Source organism: Oncorhynchus gorbuscha, linkage group LG14 (assembly GCF_021184085.1).
Source record: "Oncorhynchus gorbuscha isolate QuinsamMale2020 ecotype Even-year linkage group LG14, OgorEven_v1.0, whole genome shotgun sequence".
Taxonomy (NCBI): Eukaryota; Metazoa; Chordata; class Actinopteri; order Salmoniformes; family Salmonidae; genus Oncorhynchus; species Oncorhynchus gorbuscha.
In genome coordinates this window covers 39,179,744-39,198,246 of record NC_060186.1, presented here as the reverse complement: position 1 = coordinate 39,198,246, position 18,503 = coordinate 39,179,744, and the positions used below count along the sequence as shown (strand labels likewise).

General features: G+C 43.2%; 1 protein-coding gene across 1 annotated transcript in view; it reads left to right on the top strand.

Annotated features, from left to right (window-relative positions):
* rngtt (RNA guanylyltransferase and 5'-phosphatase) overlaps window positions 1–15,667 on the top strand; it is a 146,023-nt gene extending 130,356 nt beyond the window's left edge. The window contains exons 14-17 of the mRNA XM_046298024.1: window positions 3,360–3,460; window positions 9,592–9,658; window positions 12,951–13,074; window positions 14,425–15,667. Coding sequence (XP_046153980.1) covers window positions 3,360–3,460; window positions 9,592–9,658; window positions 12,951–13,074; window positions 14,425–14,591 — 459 coding nt within the window. The 3' untranslated portion in view covers window positions 14,592–15,667. The remainder of the gene's footprint in view (window positions 1–3,359; window positions 3,461–9,591; window positions 9,659–12,950; window positions 13,075–14,424) is intronic.
* Window positions 15,668–18,503: the final 2,836 nt, after the last annotated feature.

Sequence of the window (18,503 nt, the reverse complement as noted above, 5' to 3'; positions counted from 1 at the left end):
GGGCCGTTCTTATTGTGTTCTCCTTGTACACCAAGTCAGAATCGTAGGATAAATAAAGGGGGCATATAAGCAGACAATAAAAGCTCTTACAATATTCAATTATTACATTTCTCAAAAACAGGTTATAGGCTACATGTGCACCATGAAGTCAGAACAAATGGTGAAATTCAGAGGTGAAAATAGACCAAATTATTAGGGTGAGGCACTAACAGCTTACTACACAACATACTTACTGTAGTATTACTTTCTTAGCTACAGTGTACATATCTCCCTGACATATTACATCATTTAGGCAGGAGCATACATTACACTTTTGGACTCACCTTGTTGTGCTGTGCTCACTTGAACACGAAGGTGAGCATGGGCAAATTTTGTTATCAAACTTTGTCATCAGTCTGGTGTTCTCTGTATTTATTGTGCTTTCAAGACAACTGGGAACTCTGCCCCACCTGCCCTGAATGACGGCTCACCATTGATCCTGGCCAATGGTTTATTACTGCGATTCTGATCCAACCATTAATTCATACATTGTTGTGCCCCTGGCCTAAGAGAATGGAAGTTCAATATGTAGCTAGATGTAGAAGGCTAACGTTGCCCATAAATGGAAGTTAGTCTAGCGAGGAAACATTTTAGCCAGGTAGGACAACAAAAAATAAGTGTGTACTATATGACAGAGTGATAGACCGTTTCATCAACATGAGAGGAGGATGGCATTGGCGTTTCCCTACAAGTAGGGTGAGTCGACATGTTTTTCTACTTGCATACGCACACCGAAATCAGAACCATGGAAAGCCACATCATATTTAGCTTATGTTGATTGGACTGAATTGTTTTTGGTGTCTTAGTCGTCACCGTATTAGCATAAGCACAGGTAATTTGATGTTGGTATTTGATATTTTATTAGGATCCCCATTAGCTGTTGCAAAAGCAGCAGCTTGTCTTCCTGGGGTCCCACACAAAACATGACATAATACAGAACATCAATAGACAAGAACAGCTCAAGGGCAGAACTACATACCTTTTTTTTGTTTTAAAGGCACACGTAGCCTACATGTCAATGCAAACACACAATATCTACTTCAAATAGGAATGTTGAAGTTGAAACAGTGCTGGAATAGTGGAAGAAGCTCCTGTTTTCTTTGTGACTTTTTAACTCTTTGTAACTCTCTGTGGTTCTAAGTCAATAGTTGTTTAGTGGTCCGAAAATGTCAAAAACATTAACTTGACCATGCTGTAGATCATGTAACTGTCTGTCAAATTCAGTATGCTTTGTGGCCTTCACTGAGCGTTGGACTAGTAACCGAAAGGTTGCAAGTTCATATCCCTGAGCTGACAAGGTACAAATCTGTCGTTCTGCCCCTGAACAGGCAGTTAACCCACTGTTCCTAGGCTGTCATTGAAAATAAGAATTTGTTCTTAACTGACTTGCCTAGTTAAATAAAGGTACAATTTAAAAAATAAAAATAGATAAATACTCTAGTTTAATACTGAGGAACTCAGCTTGTGCCATCAAACCCCTACAATTTATCCACAACGCTGCAGCCTGCCTGAGGTTCAACCTTCCCAAGTTCTCCCATGTCACCCCTACCTCCTCACCCCCTTAATACTCGCGCTATATTTTTTTTCCCCTTACCAGCTTTGACCTTGCTGATAGCTACTTTATTGAGGAAACATGTATTTATTATGGCGAAATGGGATTTGTTTTGGTTTCTGTCTATATATTCCTATACTTCTCCTTTTAAATTATTTTTTAAATCCTTGCGCCATCCTTTCCCGTGGGGATTGGTTTCTTGGAATTCTCTACTGTACATTCTTCCAGGAAATGCTTTCCTTTCCACGTTCTCTCTGGAATAGTGAGAGTGGGTGGAAATGGAGATGGTGGCACTATGATGCCCATGTGATGCCTTCTTTGAGGAAATCCGTGGAGGCATAGTTCTGTTACCGGGCAATCTGACACTTACACCATTGACACATCTGTTCCTGCCCCGTCACACTGTATGGCTTTACATCCTAAATACCACATTCACACTCTTTACACTAGTTGCATATGAGTTAGATTAAATAAATGCCATGTACCGTATGTATATAAATCTATGTCATGCTAATGTCTATGACAACATGTAGCCTAATCATCAGAACAGAATATATGGCTACTCGTTGTAGACCTCGTCGTAAGACCTAAAAGCAACGTTGAATTTGTACTTCCATTTGCAGCTTTTAATTGGATTCTCCAGAAATTAATTTCTGATTAGTTATGAATTCATGTAGGCTACTCCCGCCCTTTCAATATCTATCTATAAATTGCTCTTGACAAGCTTTCTCTTTTTTAACTACAATATGAGCCTCCTATTTTAGACCTGCCATGGAAGCTTAATTATTATCCATTATGTATAGCCTGACTACCTTACTACTCATTTTTAAGACAGGATTTTTACCCTAAATTGGAAGTGGAACAAAGTCGATGTTCAAGGTTTTGAGCCATTCCCTGAACAATATGACATTTTCAGCTCTCCAAATCGATTACGAATGGAGCTTACCTTCAGACATATTGGCTGCCTTTTGAGAAACGTGGTGATTTTCTGAAGGGAGCTGTGTAAAATACTTGGATTTTCAGTCAATTTCTCTTAAGAGTGTGAAGGTACATACTGTACCTCATGTTATTCTGCCTGTTGAGTCATTTGTTCATGGATCAAGAAATCATTGAGATGAGATTGTACTTTATTAATCCCCAAGGTGACATTAGGATGAAAAAAGCTTGCTAATGTTTGAGCGTGCCCCAGCACTGAGTGTACAAAATAATATTCCTAATATTGAGTTGCACACCCTTTTTCCCCACAGCCTAGTCATTACACAGGTGCACCTTGTGCTGGGGGCAATAAAAGCCCACTGGAGTTTTGTCACACAATGCCACAGTGCTACTGAGGAGTATTTCTGCCCAGTCATGTGAAATCCATAGATAATGGCCTAATGAATTTATTTCAATTGACAGATTTTTTTCTTCTTCTTCTATGAACTGTAACTCAGTAAAATCTTTGAGATTGTTGCGTTTACATTTTTGTTCAGTAATAAAAGCAATCCAAAACATAGAACACAGACAACAAATAAAAGCTAAATACAGGTGATGTTCTGAGTACATGCCAGTGTGTTTGGAATGAATGATCTGACATGTAGCTTCCTCCTTTGTGCGGGTGTAGGGCGGGGGTATACTATTAAATCTGATTGTCTACTGTTGTTTGTTTCCTGCTGTGGTCCTATGTGTATTATGTGTGAAATGTGTGCGCTGTAGTAAGCTTTTCCGTTTGTATGACAATGAATGCCAATCGGATCTAATATCGGTCTCTCTCTTTGTGTGTCTGCAGAAATACAAAGCTGGGCGATGTGATGACATCCTCAAGTGGAAGCCGCCCAGCCTCAACTCTGTAGACTTCCGCCTCAAGATCACCAAAGTCGGAGGAGAAGGGTGAGTCACTGTTGCTGGGGAAACGCTCTGGCTGCGTGATGATTCCACTGCAAGAACAAACCCCCATCTCTTAGACACATGCGTGTAGTTTGAGACATCAAACCCAACCACGTACTATAGTAGTAGTGAGTGAGTGTCACCTAATCGCTTTGAACCATGTTTTGTCACTTTTAGACATTTCTGTTTTGTTTTTGTTTGTATCGTTCTTTTTATATAAGATGTTTTTTTTCTGTATGAGCTATACCTTGAATCGCCCACAACTACTGACATTATGTTCTGCCACGGGCCCTTATTGAATTCAACTGCAATATCTGTCCAAGACACCATTGGTATTTTGTTGCCACTTCCGATAATGAAGACGGAATAGAAGTCAGCAGGCTTTGCCATTGCCTGAACTGCAGACTTCCATTCCTTTCATTGTACATATGAAAGTCCACAAATAAATCAGATGTTTTCCTACTGATGGGTAATTTCCTTCTAGCTCTCTTTTACTTTCTCCACCTGTATTAGGTTAGAACGCCATATTTATCACCAACATATTCTCATCTCATCTTGCCAGCCTGCTCCTGAAATGGTGGGAGTTTTTTCCAGAAAATACCTTTGATTAAATTGACCCATTATTCTCAGTTCCTCTGTACCTACTACCTACCCCAGGCACTGCTGTGCTGTACTGTACTTTACTGGGCTGTAAAATGTTTCCTATAGGTCCACAGCTAATACATCAAACATGCTAAATAAATCATGTTGGGGGTATATTTGAGAAAATGCCTGTTTGCTACCTCATTCCCTCAGCACCTTCCCAGGTACTGCTATGCTCGTCTGTGAGATGAGGTTTCTTAGTTGGTACTCTAAGTAAGACTCACTGCAGTGCGCACAGCCGTTCAGTTCTTTTTTTTTTTTTTTTTTAAGGAGACCAAAATTCCAACCACCTTTTTTATTTATTTTCCACAGTATAGTAGGAAAATCAGAGAGGGAGATGAACACAGAGGGGGATAGACGGGAAAGTGTCCGAGACAGGGCCCAAACACTGTCGCGAGTGGGTCATATAGTCCGTTTTTTTTCTACATATTTGGACAGATGGCTATGTAATGTAATCTTCACTTCAACACTATTCACAGATAAAGGTAACCTAATTTAACAAATTGCACTGAAAGATTATACTTTGCAATCATTTCTTAATCAAAAATCAACAGAAAAGCAATTCCAAAGTACCCCCCCCCCCCCTAGCTTCAATAGCTGGTGTTGCCCCGTTTGGCTGAATTAACTTAATGTAGCCATTTCTTATCACTGTTGATCAGTCTCTTACGTCAACTGGGAGGAATTTTTGTCTACTCTTCTTTACAGTACTGCTAGAACTGTGTCAGGTACTGCTGGAACCGTGAGGGCTTTCTTGCATGCACGGCCCGCTTCAATTTCGATAGGATTATTTTTTTGAGCCATTCTCTTGTAGCTTGGCTTTTGTGTTTTGGATCGTTGTCCTGTTGGTTCAGCTTCAGCTCTTTTGACAGATGGCCTCACATTCTCCTCAAGGATTCTCTGGTACAATATGGAATTCATGGTTGACTCAATGATGCCAAGTTGGCCAGGCCCTCAAGCAGCAAAGCAGCCCCAAACCATGATGTCACCGCCTCCATGCTTTACGGTTGGTGTGAGGTTCTTCTGTTCAAAGGTAGTTTTTTTGTTTTTGCCAAACATGGCGCCTGGCATTGCGGCCAAACAACTCGACCTTTGACTCATCTGTCCAGAGAACATTGTTCCAGTAGTTTTGGTCTTTATCCAGGTGTTGTCTGGCAAACGTTAGTCGTGTCTTGATATAATTTTTTGAAAGCAGAGGCTTATTCCTTCCTGCTCTCCAGGTAGACCACTTTTGTGCAGTCTCTTTCTGACAGTTGACTCATGCACTCTGACATTGACTGTGGCAAGAGAGGCCTGTAGATCCCTTGATGTTACTTCTATGAGCATCTTTAAGCTTTGGGCTAAAGTTGTTGGAATGACCTGTCCTAGGTAGATTGCCAGTGGTCTGGAATTTCCTCCATTTGTAGATGATCTGTCAAACAGTAGTGGAATTATGTTATTTTAATAGCTTGGAAATGGATTTGTAACCCCTCTTAGACGCATGGGCATCAATAATCTGGGATAGTATGTTGGCAGGATGTGTAGCCACACACCCATTTGGTAAAGACCAAACCAGACCAAGTTTCAAATTTTTATGGAAGGCTAGAACCTCACAAGTTACTCTCTAATGATTTTATAATCATTTGCACCTGTTTTTGTGCACCTGATTCTAATTTTTGCGATGGTAAAGCTAGGTTTGTACTAACTTTTTCTGCAAAAGTATATTGCGTTTTTGTTTATTTTAATTACTTAACATGATCTAAGTTTACTTTTTTGTGTGATTCTTTCCAGGGCGTGTACTTACTTTCTCACAGACTGTATTTGTCAGGAGCTAAGACTGTTACAACGAACTCTGGCAAACCAATGATTTTATTTCAGCTCGTACATGTTGCGTTTATATTTTTTTGTTCAGTGTAGTTCTGATAGTGCTGTTAGCTGGCAGAGTAGCGCTCCTCTGCTTCTCCTCAGAGCCCACTAGTGGTGCAGGTCATTAAGTATGTCTTTGTCTCAGTTAGAGAAGACAGAGAAGGAACAAGTGCTTGTTTATCTGCCCACTCCATCCCTCAGCGTGTCTCTGCTCTCTGTGCTACAGAGAAGAAGCAGCTCACAGTCTCACGACTTTCATCACCTCAACTGAAAAACAGGAGGAGAGGCCGAGAGAAAAGGATGTTTTGGTGGAGGGAGGAAAGGAGGTTAGAGAGAGGGAGCAGGAAGAAGAGGGCGTGTGAGAGAGAGAAGAAGACAGTTAGCGAAAGAGACAGCAAGTAATTAAAGGAGTTTTACCATGTGGGGCATGGAAGAAGTAGTGCTTTGGTTTCTGACATGGCAACTTGATTTATGGATTAATCGAGTTTGGTTTCTCTCTGAAGAGGTTACCTCTAATTGGGCCAATAAAACATTTTCTGCATGCGTCATTGTAAATTCAACCAATCGGGGTGAGACCTGACTGCAGTGCAGCCCCTGTTAAAGCGATATGTGGATATGAATCACGGCAGCCCAGGTGGACTGGACAGGGCCACTCCACAGGGTGCCAGCCAGACGTATTTGATACTGCACCCCATTACAGTGGATAACCTGCTGAATGCTCACAGCTGAATATCAGAAGTCGCAATTAATAAATGTAGGGAGAGAATGCAAACCAAAATAACATTCCATTAAAAACACTGTGTGAATATGAATTACCAAAGCTGAGGCGGAGTGGACATGCTCCACGGGGGCCAGCCATGTCTGGGCCTGTTCTGACTCTGCCTGGCCTCTGTCATATGGGACACTGGTGTTGTTACACCAACTGACAGGTCTGGGCGGAGTTACAGCCACACACTTGCAATAGAACTCGCCAGCCTGTAGTTCTAAAAACTGGAAATTAGTTACCTCTGGTTTGTTCAGCCATTCCTAGGGGACTATTCATGGGAAAAGAATCGGGGTTTTGGATAAATACCAAAAATAAGGTCTGGGGTTAGTTAACGGGCTTAGCCTACAGGGTCTGTAGTGACGCCTCTAGCGCTGAGATGCAGTGTCTTAGACTGCTGTGCCACTCGGGAGCCCAATTAGCTAACATTAGCCCATGAAGATTATCTCATATGACAAAACATAGAAGCTAAGCCTGTGTTTACCACAGACCTTATTTTCAGCATTTTTCCAAAAACCCTAAAAATCGGCTTTGGCCAATGAGGCATGGCGGGATTAGTGCCTACAAAAAAATGCTGTTACTATTGCTCTCTATTAACAGGTCTGTTGTCCTTGGAAAAAGCTTAGCTCAAAACTTCCCACCTCAGTACAGTATATGCATACCAAATGTTCCACCTCGGTAAGCAAAAGGTGAGTAATCTGTGTCCACTTTTATCAGCTGCTGAACAGGACTCCAGGGAGAGTAGGCTTGATGGCCCTGCATGAAAGCAGCTTACAGCAGGCAGGCAGGGGTTAGAGGCTTTAGTTTACGTACCCCCCTCCCAGCCAGCTGCAGTGGCAAGAGATGGAGGCTGAGTCTTAAATGGCACCCTTTTCCCTATCTAGTGCACTACTTTTATGCCCTGGTCAAAAGTAGTCCACTATGTAGGGGAAATACGGTAGCATTTGGGCTGCTGCCAGAGATCCATCTGGTTCCATCCTTCAGCATCTAGAAGGAGATCTGTCAGGGCAATACATGTTCCTTTGGGACTGTATTCTCTCTGTGAAATTACTGTTGTGCATGTCGAACAAGTTATCTGAAATGCACTTGTGGCCCACAGCCCTTGCCGGCAGCTCAGCCCCAGTCCATTTGAAGCTTGTTGGACGCAGGCCGTTTCAATACACTGGAGCTGTATCGTTGACTGTGGCTCTCTGTGATTTGGGGATTCAAACGTAAGTCCTGTTCCCAAATGTGTTTGATTCAATTTGGGTAAGGTAGGCTATAAATGCACGTTATCACCTTTACTCGGTGGATTTTAGGTCATTTGTACATCAATTGAGCAATTGTCAAACGTGAAACACTAAGTAACACGGAGTAACCTATTCAGATTGCAGTGGAACGTCAACTTAGCGTCTCACGTAAAGATCCAGTAATTGAAATGACAGAAGCCACAGGCAGACTGTCATTTCACAGTATCGGCATTAATGACTGTGGTACATTTGGTTATTTCCATGTCAATAGAATTGTACATTTTGTCATGGTTTACTTTTTTGTCAGTGACAAGGGCTTGGTGAATACAGAGCCATGCAGTTTAGGAGAGCAAAGTATGCTATTTTAGGAAAGTTGGACGTCGGACAGAGGTCGGGTAAAGAAGCGTGCGAGAGACCTTTTTGGCGGGCGGGTGTGGCGTGGAACTGTCAGGGTTGCTCTCCAGTTGTTTCCATCAGTTCATGGAAGGCCGGAGGGTTCAATGGCAGTGTTGACGGCTGCTTCCTGCCTGCCCTCTCTTCACCACCGTCATTACAAAGAAAAGGGGAGTGGAGAGGCAGGCCCCTCCCCTTAATGTGTGTTCTGGTCACCCAAATCCATGTATACCCAATAGGTGGTCTCCAACAGGATAACCCAACATGGTGGGTGAGATTAAATCCACCCACTGTGGTTTGAACATCAGTTCCGCTAGCCCCCTCTTCTCCGCCGGTGCGTCTCACTGGTTAAGTGATGCTGTCGGGACAACCAGGAGCAGGAAGCCAGTGACAGTATCGTCAGAGACCGCGTTTAGGTCTGGTGGGGGGAGGGTTTGTGTGCGTATCAACTGCAGACGATGGCTGCCCATGATTATCCCGAAATAACCATGGGCTGGGGGGGGTTGGGGGGTGTTCAGTGGAGGGGATGAGTGTTTCATTAAGGCCAACTGTGGGGTGTGTTCCCTGGGATGAGACCCGAAAAGCACATGGCTACAGGAACAGGGGGGCCAGCGAACCACTTGTTTTTGGCCTCACACACACACAAACCCCTGATAAAGCCACATTACGGTTGATTAACTGCTGAGCGCTCACAGCTGGTGATCAGAAATCATAATTAAAATAGCTGACGTAGAGACCGACGGATGATGTATGGAGAGGATGTAAAACTGTTATAACGTTCCAGGTAGAAGGTGCTCAGTTTGATGCCTGTGGGTTTTGGGCATAGCTATAATTACCCCCCAGATGTAGCATTGTCACCGTCGTGTGTTTGCACTCAGTACCCTACATGTTGAACCTCCAGATGCTCTGAGAAAAAGGCTACATTCCAAACATCGTTCCTTCCTCCCAATGTCTATACTTGTTCCCTTCACTGATTTGAAAGGAAATGACTGGTATAAGAATGAGTGCACACTTCAGTACAAAGCCGATATTATTGCGACGCACCCAGAGATGGGAGGTGTGATGGTGGATGTTGGCAGAATATCATTCTGCTACTAGTTGGTAATCAGCGGTGTGCAGTAGTAGGCTAACTCTGTTGTCGAGGGAGCCATTGTTCCCTCTCTTTCTATCTAACGAGCAGACTGGAGGGTGCTGTGTTGCGTTTGACGCTCAGGGTGACCTCAGGGAGTCTTGGGGTGTTAATGAAGATGGTTTTGTCTTTGCAGGTTGCTTCCCCAGACTGTTGGATTGCTCTACGTCGGCAGCCATGACATGCCCTTTGCACAGATGAAGGTGAGACAAGAAGCTGGATGTGTTGCTAAATTCAACCCAACACCCACACAGAATGCTGTAAGCCCAGGCCATGAAAAAATATCTGCCTAACAATTCCAAGTGAGCCTGCACCATCTATGACCGATCTGTTTATGTCTGACACCACCGGCGTTTATGGTGAAAACAGCAGGTACCAGTGAAACGAGAGGAGCCTTTAATGGTGTACACATTGACATACTCTCACATCACCTGCCCAGATAGTGATCAATTTCCCAGGGGAGGGACAGTGTAATGCATCTCAGTCTCATTGTATTATACCTATGTGTGGGTTAATGGCAGTGCTTAATTTTATCCGGATCCTGCCTCTCTCAGTTTTGGACTGTTTCGTACCGGTAGCTCTCCTGACATGAAAAATAATTTTCACTCTTTGCAATGTAAAACTTCCAATAAAAGCGATCAGTGTAAATTCGAGTTGCATCTTTTCTAATTCTCCTGCCCCCTAAAAAACGTTAATGTGAAAACATGCTTGATTTTCTAAAAATGGATTTGTGTTGGGCCGGCCCGGGTTAACGCGCGCAAGTCTGTCTGTGATCAGCATGCAGCCAAAACAATCCTTTCGCAAATATTTCAAATACAATCACAGGAGAACACAGGTTGGAAAGGAAATGGCTCCTGCTGAAAAGAGAAGACTAATCTGCCTGTAGGCTACCAAAAATGTGTTATCTTCCAAATAGGCCTATTGAGCGAACAGCACTGTTTTACAAAGTAAAATAAGAGAGCTGAGCTTTTGGCACGAACGCATCTGCCATCACAGGTGAGTGAGCGGCGCGTCATTGGGTGAGTCAGTGAAATTGGAAAGCTGTTTTAGGGCTATGATTTCCTCCTCGTATCGTGCAATATGTCTGTCTTCACACACCGAGGCAATTATTGGTGGATTCAAGGCATGGTTGTTTTTATTGATCTCAGATATTCTTAGTTTGTCAGTAGCCTGGCATTTTGATCATTTGTGCAGCGTTTAAAAGAAGATTCAGTCATGTAAAATGATGTCGAATTGCATGAAATGCGTTTATAAAAGGCCACATTTTTCCCGGACCCAAAGCTACAAAGAAACGTTCCCCCATGTTGGAAATTTCTGCAAGCACCTTTACTCTACTGCTCTATGCCACTGTGCACAATTGATGCTACTGCATGCAATGCTTTATTAAAAAGGGGATTTTTCTCTTTTTTTAATGAGTTCCGGTACCTCAGCTCAGAGCCCCCCAGGTCCCCCCCACCCCCCTCTCTCTCGCTCTTTTTTTTTTATCCAGCAACTCCAGATTTCCAAATGAAGCACTAGTTAATGGGACACATTTTATGTATGCCTGTTTGCCTCTAGATTGTTTTGGTAATTTCAGACTCAGATCTTTAGTAATTTTATGAAGAATAATTGACATAAAAGATCTTGATTTGATATGCTTGTTAGGAGTTCTATTTTTGTTCCGTACAGAAGCAACTTCTTATGATTTGCCCGTTTTGTCTTCTTTTAAGGCCCTGGATATTTTCCAAGTAGATAATTGACTGCTTTAATGCAGACAGAAATCAATATATCCTTCAATCTCTCTCCAAAACTAAACCAATTTGCATCTGTTAATAGTTTTGCGTGGAAACAACAGCATCTCCTCTAGTAGTCAGACATTGACCTCACTTAATGGCACAGTGCGAGACTGTTAACACTCTTCCCATTTAAAAGGTGGCTGTGTAGAGGCGTTAAGGCACGGCTGTTGTTCTTAACGGAGTCGTGTTGTTTATGAGTCAATCAGTCACAGCTGTGACACTATGATGAAGCACAATATCATTTTTTTTCCCCGTAGCAGAGTTGCTGGTCCTAAACTCGCCATGATTGGAAGAGCGGGGCATGGAGGACAGATTGACGGAGTTATTATATAGTCCAGTTGAAAACACAGAATAATAGATTGGGTTGATAGTGAGTTTTCCTTTGCACTGAGTCTCCTGCTAGATGGCTGCAGGAGTGAGACCATAATGAAGTGGATTTGGACGGATTAAACACCAAGCGGTGGGGGAGACGAGGCAGCCAGCATTTCACACACAACTAGGATGGGATCCCAGCAAACAGGACAGACTCCACTCCCTGCCTGACAAACTTGCCTCCTGCATTGTTATTTGGCAGCTCGCCCCGCTTGCCTTTGTGTAACACATTTCTTCGCCCGTTCTGTCACTCCTCCTGAGTTTAGTCTCAGCTATTCTTAGGAAGGTCTGGGGGGAAAAATGTGTTTGGTTTGGAAATGGAACCTAATCGACAGATCACGACAGCGAAATGTGTGCGTGTTCTCATTTTAATAACGGCGTACTGCGACTTGGCTCTGAGACACTAGTGATTCGGCTAGTGTGAGAGAACGTGTACTCCCTGAGTCTTAAAATGTGTGATTTTGGATTGATCCCACTTTTTTTTTTCCAAGGTCATGCTCTCTGTGGTGTGATGTCCACCTGAGCATGTCCCCTCTGTCTCGTTCAAACAAACCCACTCTCAACACCTTTTTTTTCCACACACACACACACACACACACACACACACACACACACACACACACACACACACACACACACACACACACACACACACACACACACACACACAGCTACCTCCCTTCCCTGTTGAGTACCCAGATGCCCTTCTCTCCAAGAGCAATCGGGCTCTTACTTAAGGCTTGGTCTTGCCAGTCAAGGTGTTGTGCTCCTGGCAGGGCTGCCCACTCCCTGGCGCCTGCCGCCCCTTCACCTGCTCAGGGGCAGCCTGGCAGCGGGCCCACACCAGTCGTCTGAGCCCCACCCAGCTTGGCCCTAGAAGTGTGATCTCTGCCCCACTCTCACTCACTCTTCTTAAACACCACCTCACCCATGTAGATGGATATTAAATCATTGAACAGTCAATATCAGTGGAACTTAAGACCAAAGCGATGAGAGCTTCGTACTGAAGTTTGGCTCATCCGATATCACCTTTGACTTTGCATTAGTAGAAGGTGCCTGTTTGATTTCCTGTTAAGGAATCCAGCTACTAAATAGCACAAATGGTAGTTTTTTAAAACAGATTCTAGGTAATCAAGCTCATCACAAATGGGCAACAGATGACACAAATACCGGTCCTGATATGCAGTGTTCAATTGTACATACAGTGTACACACTGTCAAACTGTTACTGCTGTATAACGTAAGTCCCAATATTGTGACCGGAGGACCAGAATTATTGTAGTCAATAATATACTATAAATGTTGACCTTCTAAACCAACCACCTTGACTCTCCTCTCTCCTTCTATAGGCCTCCAAGGACCTGAAGCAGTACGACAACAAGATCATCGAGTGCTCCTTTAACAACAACACCTGGGTGTTCATGAGACAGAGGGTAGACAAGAGCTTCCCCAACTCTTACGACACAGCCATGGGTGAGTGTGCAGGGTGTTCCCCAAAATGTTTGCCATACAAAAGCAATGCTATTTGGCTGCCAGCTGGTGTTTATTGGACACACTGGGTGAGAGCATGCTTGCCTGTCCTACCTGGCTGCCTGACTGACTGCCTGGCTAGCCCTGGAGCAATCTGTATTAATATCTGCAGCCTCTTTATCTCTGTCTACAATAAGACAATTACTGGGCCTATTAGATTAATGGCTTAGTTCATCTATATTTCAAACACACATCCTGTCTTACTTTTGTGTGTGTGTGTGTGTGTGTGTGTGTGTGTGTGTGTGTGTGTGTGTGTGTGTGTGTGTGTGTGTGTGTGTGTGTGTGTGTGTGTGTGTGTGTGTGTGTGTGTGTGTGTGTGTGTGTGTGTGTGTGTGTGTGTGTGTGTTGGTTCTTCTATCCTCGTGAATACCTCACGAGTACAGTAAAACACGAAAAAATGTCCCACATCCCCATGAGAACAAAGGCTATTTTAATCTTAGGGTTTATGGTTACAATTAGGGTAACGGGTTAGTGTATAGAAGAACTGTGTGTGTGTGTGTGTGCCCAAGAGAAAAGAGATTACACTTGCATGTAAGGAGAGCAACGTATTCTCTTTGTGTACGTTGTTCATTATTCTGTTTTTCTTTTATTGTAGCAATGTCCACTGATGGTATACCATACTCTTTCCTTTTGCCTTCTCGGTTTCCCAACTGTTTGCCGAATGCTTGAATTCTGCCAGCCTTCTAGCTGCAAATGTCAAGGGAGCCTAAACATAGAAAACATATATTTTGACATTCCTGAAACATTCCTGTATTTTTGGAAGGTTACCATGTATTAGAGTTGCTGTAATATCAGTTAACCCAGAACTGAAGTCCTGCGTACTTGGTCAGTTTCTCGATTTCATTTGTTGTCCAAACGTGCTAAGAGAAGAGGTAGAACCAGAACGAAGAGCTCCACCCTCTCTCTTTGCAAGTCTATGGATCCCCCGTGCCCTTTCTGAAATTTGAAAGATCCTAAGATGTGCCAAATTGTGATTTGTCCAAATAACCAGTGACAAAAAAACGCAAACGGAACTAATGTTGCTCGGTTTCTCAAGCATCCAGTTGTATCATGAAAGATCTATGGTACCATTCATGTTTATGTGGTCTGTCCACGAGAGATTAGAGTTGCTGCTGTACACTTGTGCCCTGGGGTAGGGCATAAAAGGAAAAGGTTTAAAACTACCTGGACTTTTGGTATTTTTTGTCTGTGTAGCTGCAGAAACGGCCTGATTTCGAGGTGGACCAAGCCCAGGAAGAGTCCATCATCATGTCTGAGCTAACTTCCTGTCTGTGTCTCTCTCTTCTCTTCCAGCTGTGTGTAACAGCATCAAGTATCCTGTCACAAAAGAAAACCTCTATGAGTTTCTGGACCGCTGTGCCCTGGGAGCCCAAGGACAGAACCGGAAACGCCCCTCTGACCCAGACACGGAGCTCATGCCCCCTCCCGCTCCAAAGAGACCAAACCGGGCTGCACCGTAGAGCACCACACCGCGGGAGTGGGCTGGGCCAGTGTAGAAATGTGTGTATGTGGCTTGCAGAGGAAGGTCCTTCATGGCTACAGCCCCCACCACCCCCCCCCGGCCCTTGTCCCGTCGCCGTCCCCCTCAGTGACACAGACATTTGGAAAGCCCCTCTTATCTCTGACCATTTGTTTGTCGGCCTCGAAAAGGCTTTCTTAATTAAAGACTTTAAAAAGATCTGATTGAATTGCTTAGAGATCCCCTTAGGTATCCCCATGTAGCACCCCTTCTCACTGTAATTGCTATGGTACTTTAAAAGGATTAAAAAAAAGACATAATGTTGAATTTTGATTTTATTTTTTTATTTCCTTTTCTTAAGGATCTCCCAACTAATCTATTGGTCAACAACAGACAAATTGGTATTATGACTACAGCAGCACCTGACTATGCAGATCTTGTAAATGTTTTGTCGAGCTATTTGTATTTGGGAGGATGGTAATCAGATGGGAAACAAACAATCATCTGATGCCTCCTCTCCACCCTTTCTCGATCTCCCAACAATGACGTGAAGGAACTCACAAGCACATATTTCAATGTATTGTTTTAGTAGCAAGAGAGGGCTATTCCTCTGACATATTCTGACACATTTAGTAGTTGACAACATTAGTAACCATGACAGGCATTATCCTCAGTGGGTGTGTAACAAACGCACCCTGCCTCCACGTTGCGTTACCATGTCGTCAGACCCCAGAATAAACTCGGCAACCGCTTGGGAAATGTGATGATAGAAGCACGCCGCTCCTCCTGTGTTTTTCCATTTGTATTTTTCTTCTCTAATGTGTGTAGGACAATATTTCAACCCTTGACCCCAACCCCTGCTTTTGTAACAGCTCCTCCCCTTAAGGACTGCCCTGGTTCATAACAGAATATGACTGGTTTACTGCATTTGTTGTTTGGTTTGATCCATTAAAGCAATACATGTGAAAAGGGAACATATTTTCATCAGAACTTGTTCATACTCACTTATTTCCTGCTGATTACAGATGACTGATTCCATGTTGCTCGATCTTAAAATGAAGTACCATTTGAGGAATATTCCTTTGTGTTTCTGTCTCTCTGTGTGACTGCATGTGTATGATGTTTTGCGTATTTCTGGTCTATTTGTTGTCTGCCTAGTGTGTGTGTGTGTGTGTGTGTGCGTCTGTCTTTCTGAATGTTTCTGAATGTTTGTGCCCTTCTTGCAGCAGGGGAACAGACGGGGGGGGGTAGATGAGTTGTACTGCCAAGGCACTTTCCCCTCTTGCAACACATGAAAGCTGCTCAATCCTCATCAAAGCCACACTACCTTTTGTCTTGTATTCGACTGCCTCAGAGATGTAGTAATTCACATACAGCTGGAGGCCCACACACACACGCACATAAATAATCATTAAGAGGCTTGATTTGGAGGTGATTGTGCCATGGACTATAGACTGAGAAAGAACCCAATCAAGTTGCATTTGTCACATGCTTCGTAAACAACAGGTGTAGACTAACAGTGAAATGCTTACTTACCAACAATGTACAATGTTTTGTTTTTTTATGAAATAGTGGCACAAGGAATAAATACATGAATAACGAGTAAAAATAACATGGGTATAGGCAGTACCATGTCGATGTGCAACGATACGAGGTAATTGCCGTAGCTACAATGGGGCAAAAAAGTATTTAGTCAGCAACCAATTGTGCAAGTTCTCCCACTTAAAATGGTGAGAAAGGCCTGTAATTTTCATCATAGGTACACTTCAACTATGACACAAAATGAGAATAAAAAAATCCTGAAAATCACATTGTAGGATTTTTAATGAATTTATTTGCAAATTATGGTGGAAAATAAGTATTTGGTCACATACAAACAAGCAAGATTTCTGGCTCTCACAGACCTGTAACTTATTCTTTAAGAGGCTCCTCTGCCCTCCACTCGTTACCTGTATTAATGGCACCTGTTTGAAATTGTTATCAGTATAAAAGACACCTGTCCACAACCTCAAACAGTCACACTCCAAACTCTACTATGGCCAAGACCAAAGAGCTGTCAAAGGACACCAGAAACAAACTTGTAGACCTGCACCAGGCTGGGAAGACTGAATCTGCAATAGGTAAGCAGCTTGGTTTGAAGAAATCAACTGTAGAAGCAATTATTAGGAAATTAAAGACATACAAGACCACTGATAATCTCCCTCGATCTGGGGCTCCACGCAAGATCTCACCCCGTGGGGTCAAAATGATCACAAGAACCACACTGGGACCTAGTGAATGACCTGCAGAGAGCTGGGACCAAAGTAACAAAGCCTACCATTAAGTAACACACTACGCCGTCAGGGACTCAAATCCTGCAGTGCCAGACGTGTCCCCCTGCTTAAGCCAGTACATGTCCAGGCCCGTCTGAAGTTTGCTAGAGAGCATTTGGATGATCCAGAAGAAGATTGGGAGAATGTCATATGGTCAGATGAAACCAAAATATAACTTTTTGGTAAAAACTCAACTCATCGTGTTTGGAGGACAAAGAATGCTGAGTTGCATCCAAAGAACACCATACCTACTGTGAAGCATGGGGATGGAAACATCATGCTTTGTGGCTGTTTTTCTGCAAAGGGACCAGGACAACTGATCCGTGTAAAGGAATGAATGAATGGGGCCATGTATCGTGAGATTTTGAGTGAAAACCTCCTTCCATCAGCAAGGGCATTGAAGATGAAACGTGGCTGGGTCTTTCAGCATGACAATGATCCCAAACACACCGCCCGGGAAACGAAGGAGTGGCTTCGTAAGAAGCATTTCAAGGTCCTGGAGTGGCCTAGCCAGTCTCCAGATCTCAACCCCATAGAAAATCTTTGGAGGTAGTTGAAAGTCCGTGTTGCCCAGCAACAGCCCCAAAACATCACTGCTCTAGAGGAGATCTGCATGGAGGAATGGGCCAAAATATCAGCAACAGTGTGTGAAAACCTTGTGAAGACTTACAGAAAACATTTGACCTCTGTCAATGCCAACAAAGGGTATATAACAAAGTATTGAGATAAACTTGTGTTATTGACCAAATACTTATTTTACACCATAATTTGCAAATCAATTCATTAAAAATCCTACAATGTGATTTTCTGGATTTTTCTCATTTTGTCTGTCATAGTTGAAGTGTACCTATGATGAAAATTACAGGCCTCTCTCGTCTTTTTAAGTGGGAGAACTTGCACAATTGGTGGCTGACTAAATACTTTTTTGCCCCACTGTATATACATATAGGTACAGAAGGGGTGAAGTGAATAGGCAACAGGATATATAATAGGCAGTAGTAGCAGCGTAAGTGGTGAGTGAAAATGTGTGTGTGGAGTCGGTATCCATGAGTGCGCGTGTTATTTGTGTATCCACTACCATTCAAAAGTTTGCTGTCACTTAGACATGTCCTTGTTTTCCATGAAAACATGCATGAAAGGAGTTGCCTGTCGATAACATTTTTTTCCAATCTTCCTCTGTCCAGTGTGTGTGTTATTTTGCCCATCTTAATCTTTTCTTTTTATTGGCCAGTCTGAGATATATGGCTTTTTCTTTGCAACTCTGCCTAAAAGGCCAGCATACCAGAGTCGCCTCTTCACTGTTGATGTTGAGACTTGTGTTTTGTGGGTACTATGAAGTTGCCAGTTGAGGACTTGTGAGGCCTCTGTTTCTCAAACTAGACACTAATGTTCTTGCCCTCTTGCTCAGTTGATCACCGGGGCCTCCCACTCCTCTTTCTGTTCCGGTTAGAGCCAGTTTGCACTGCTCTGTGAAGGGAGTAGCCGTTGTATGAGATCTTCAGCTTCTGGGCAATTTCTCACATTGAATAGCTTTCATTTCTCAGAACAAGAATAGACTGACGAAGTTATTTGTTTCTGAACATTTTGAGCCTGTAATTGAA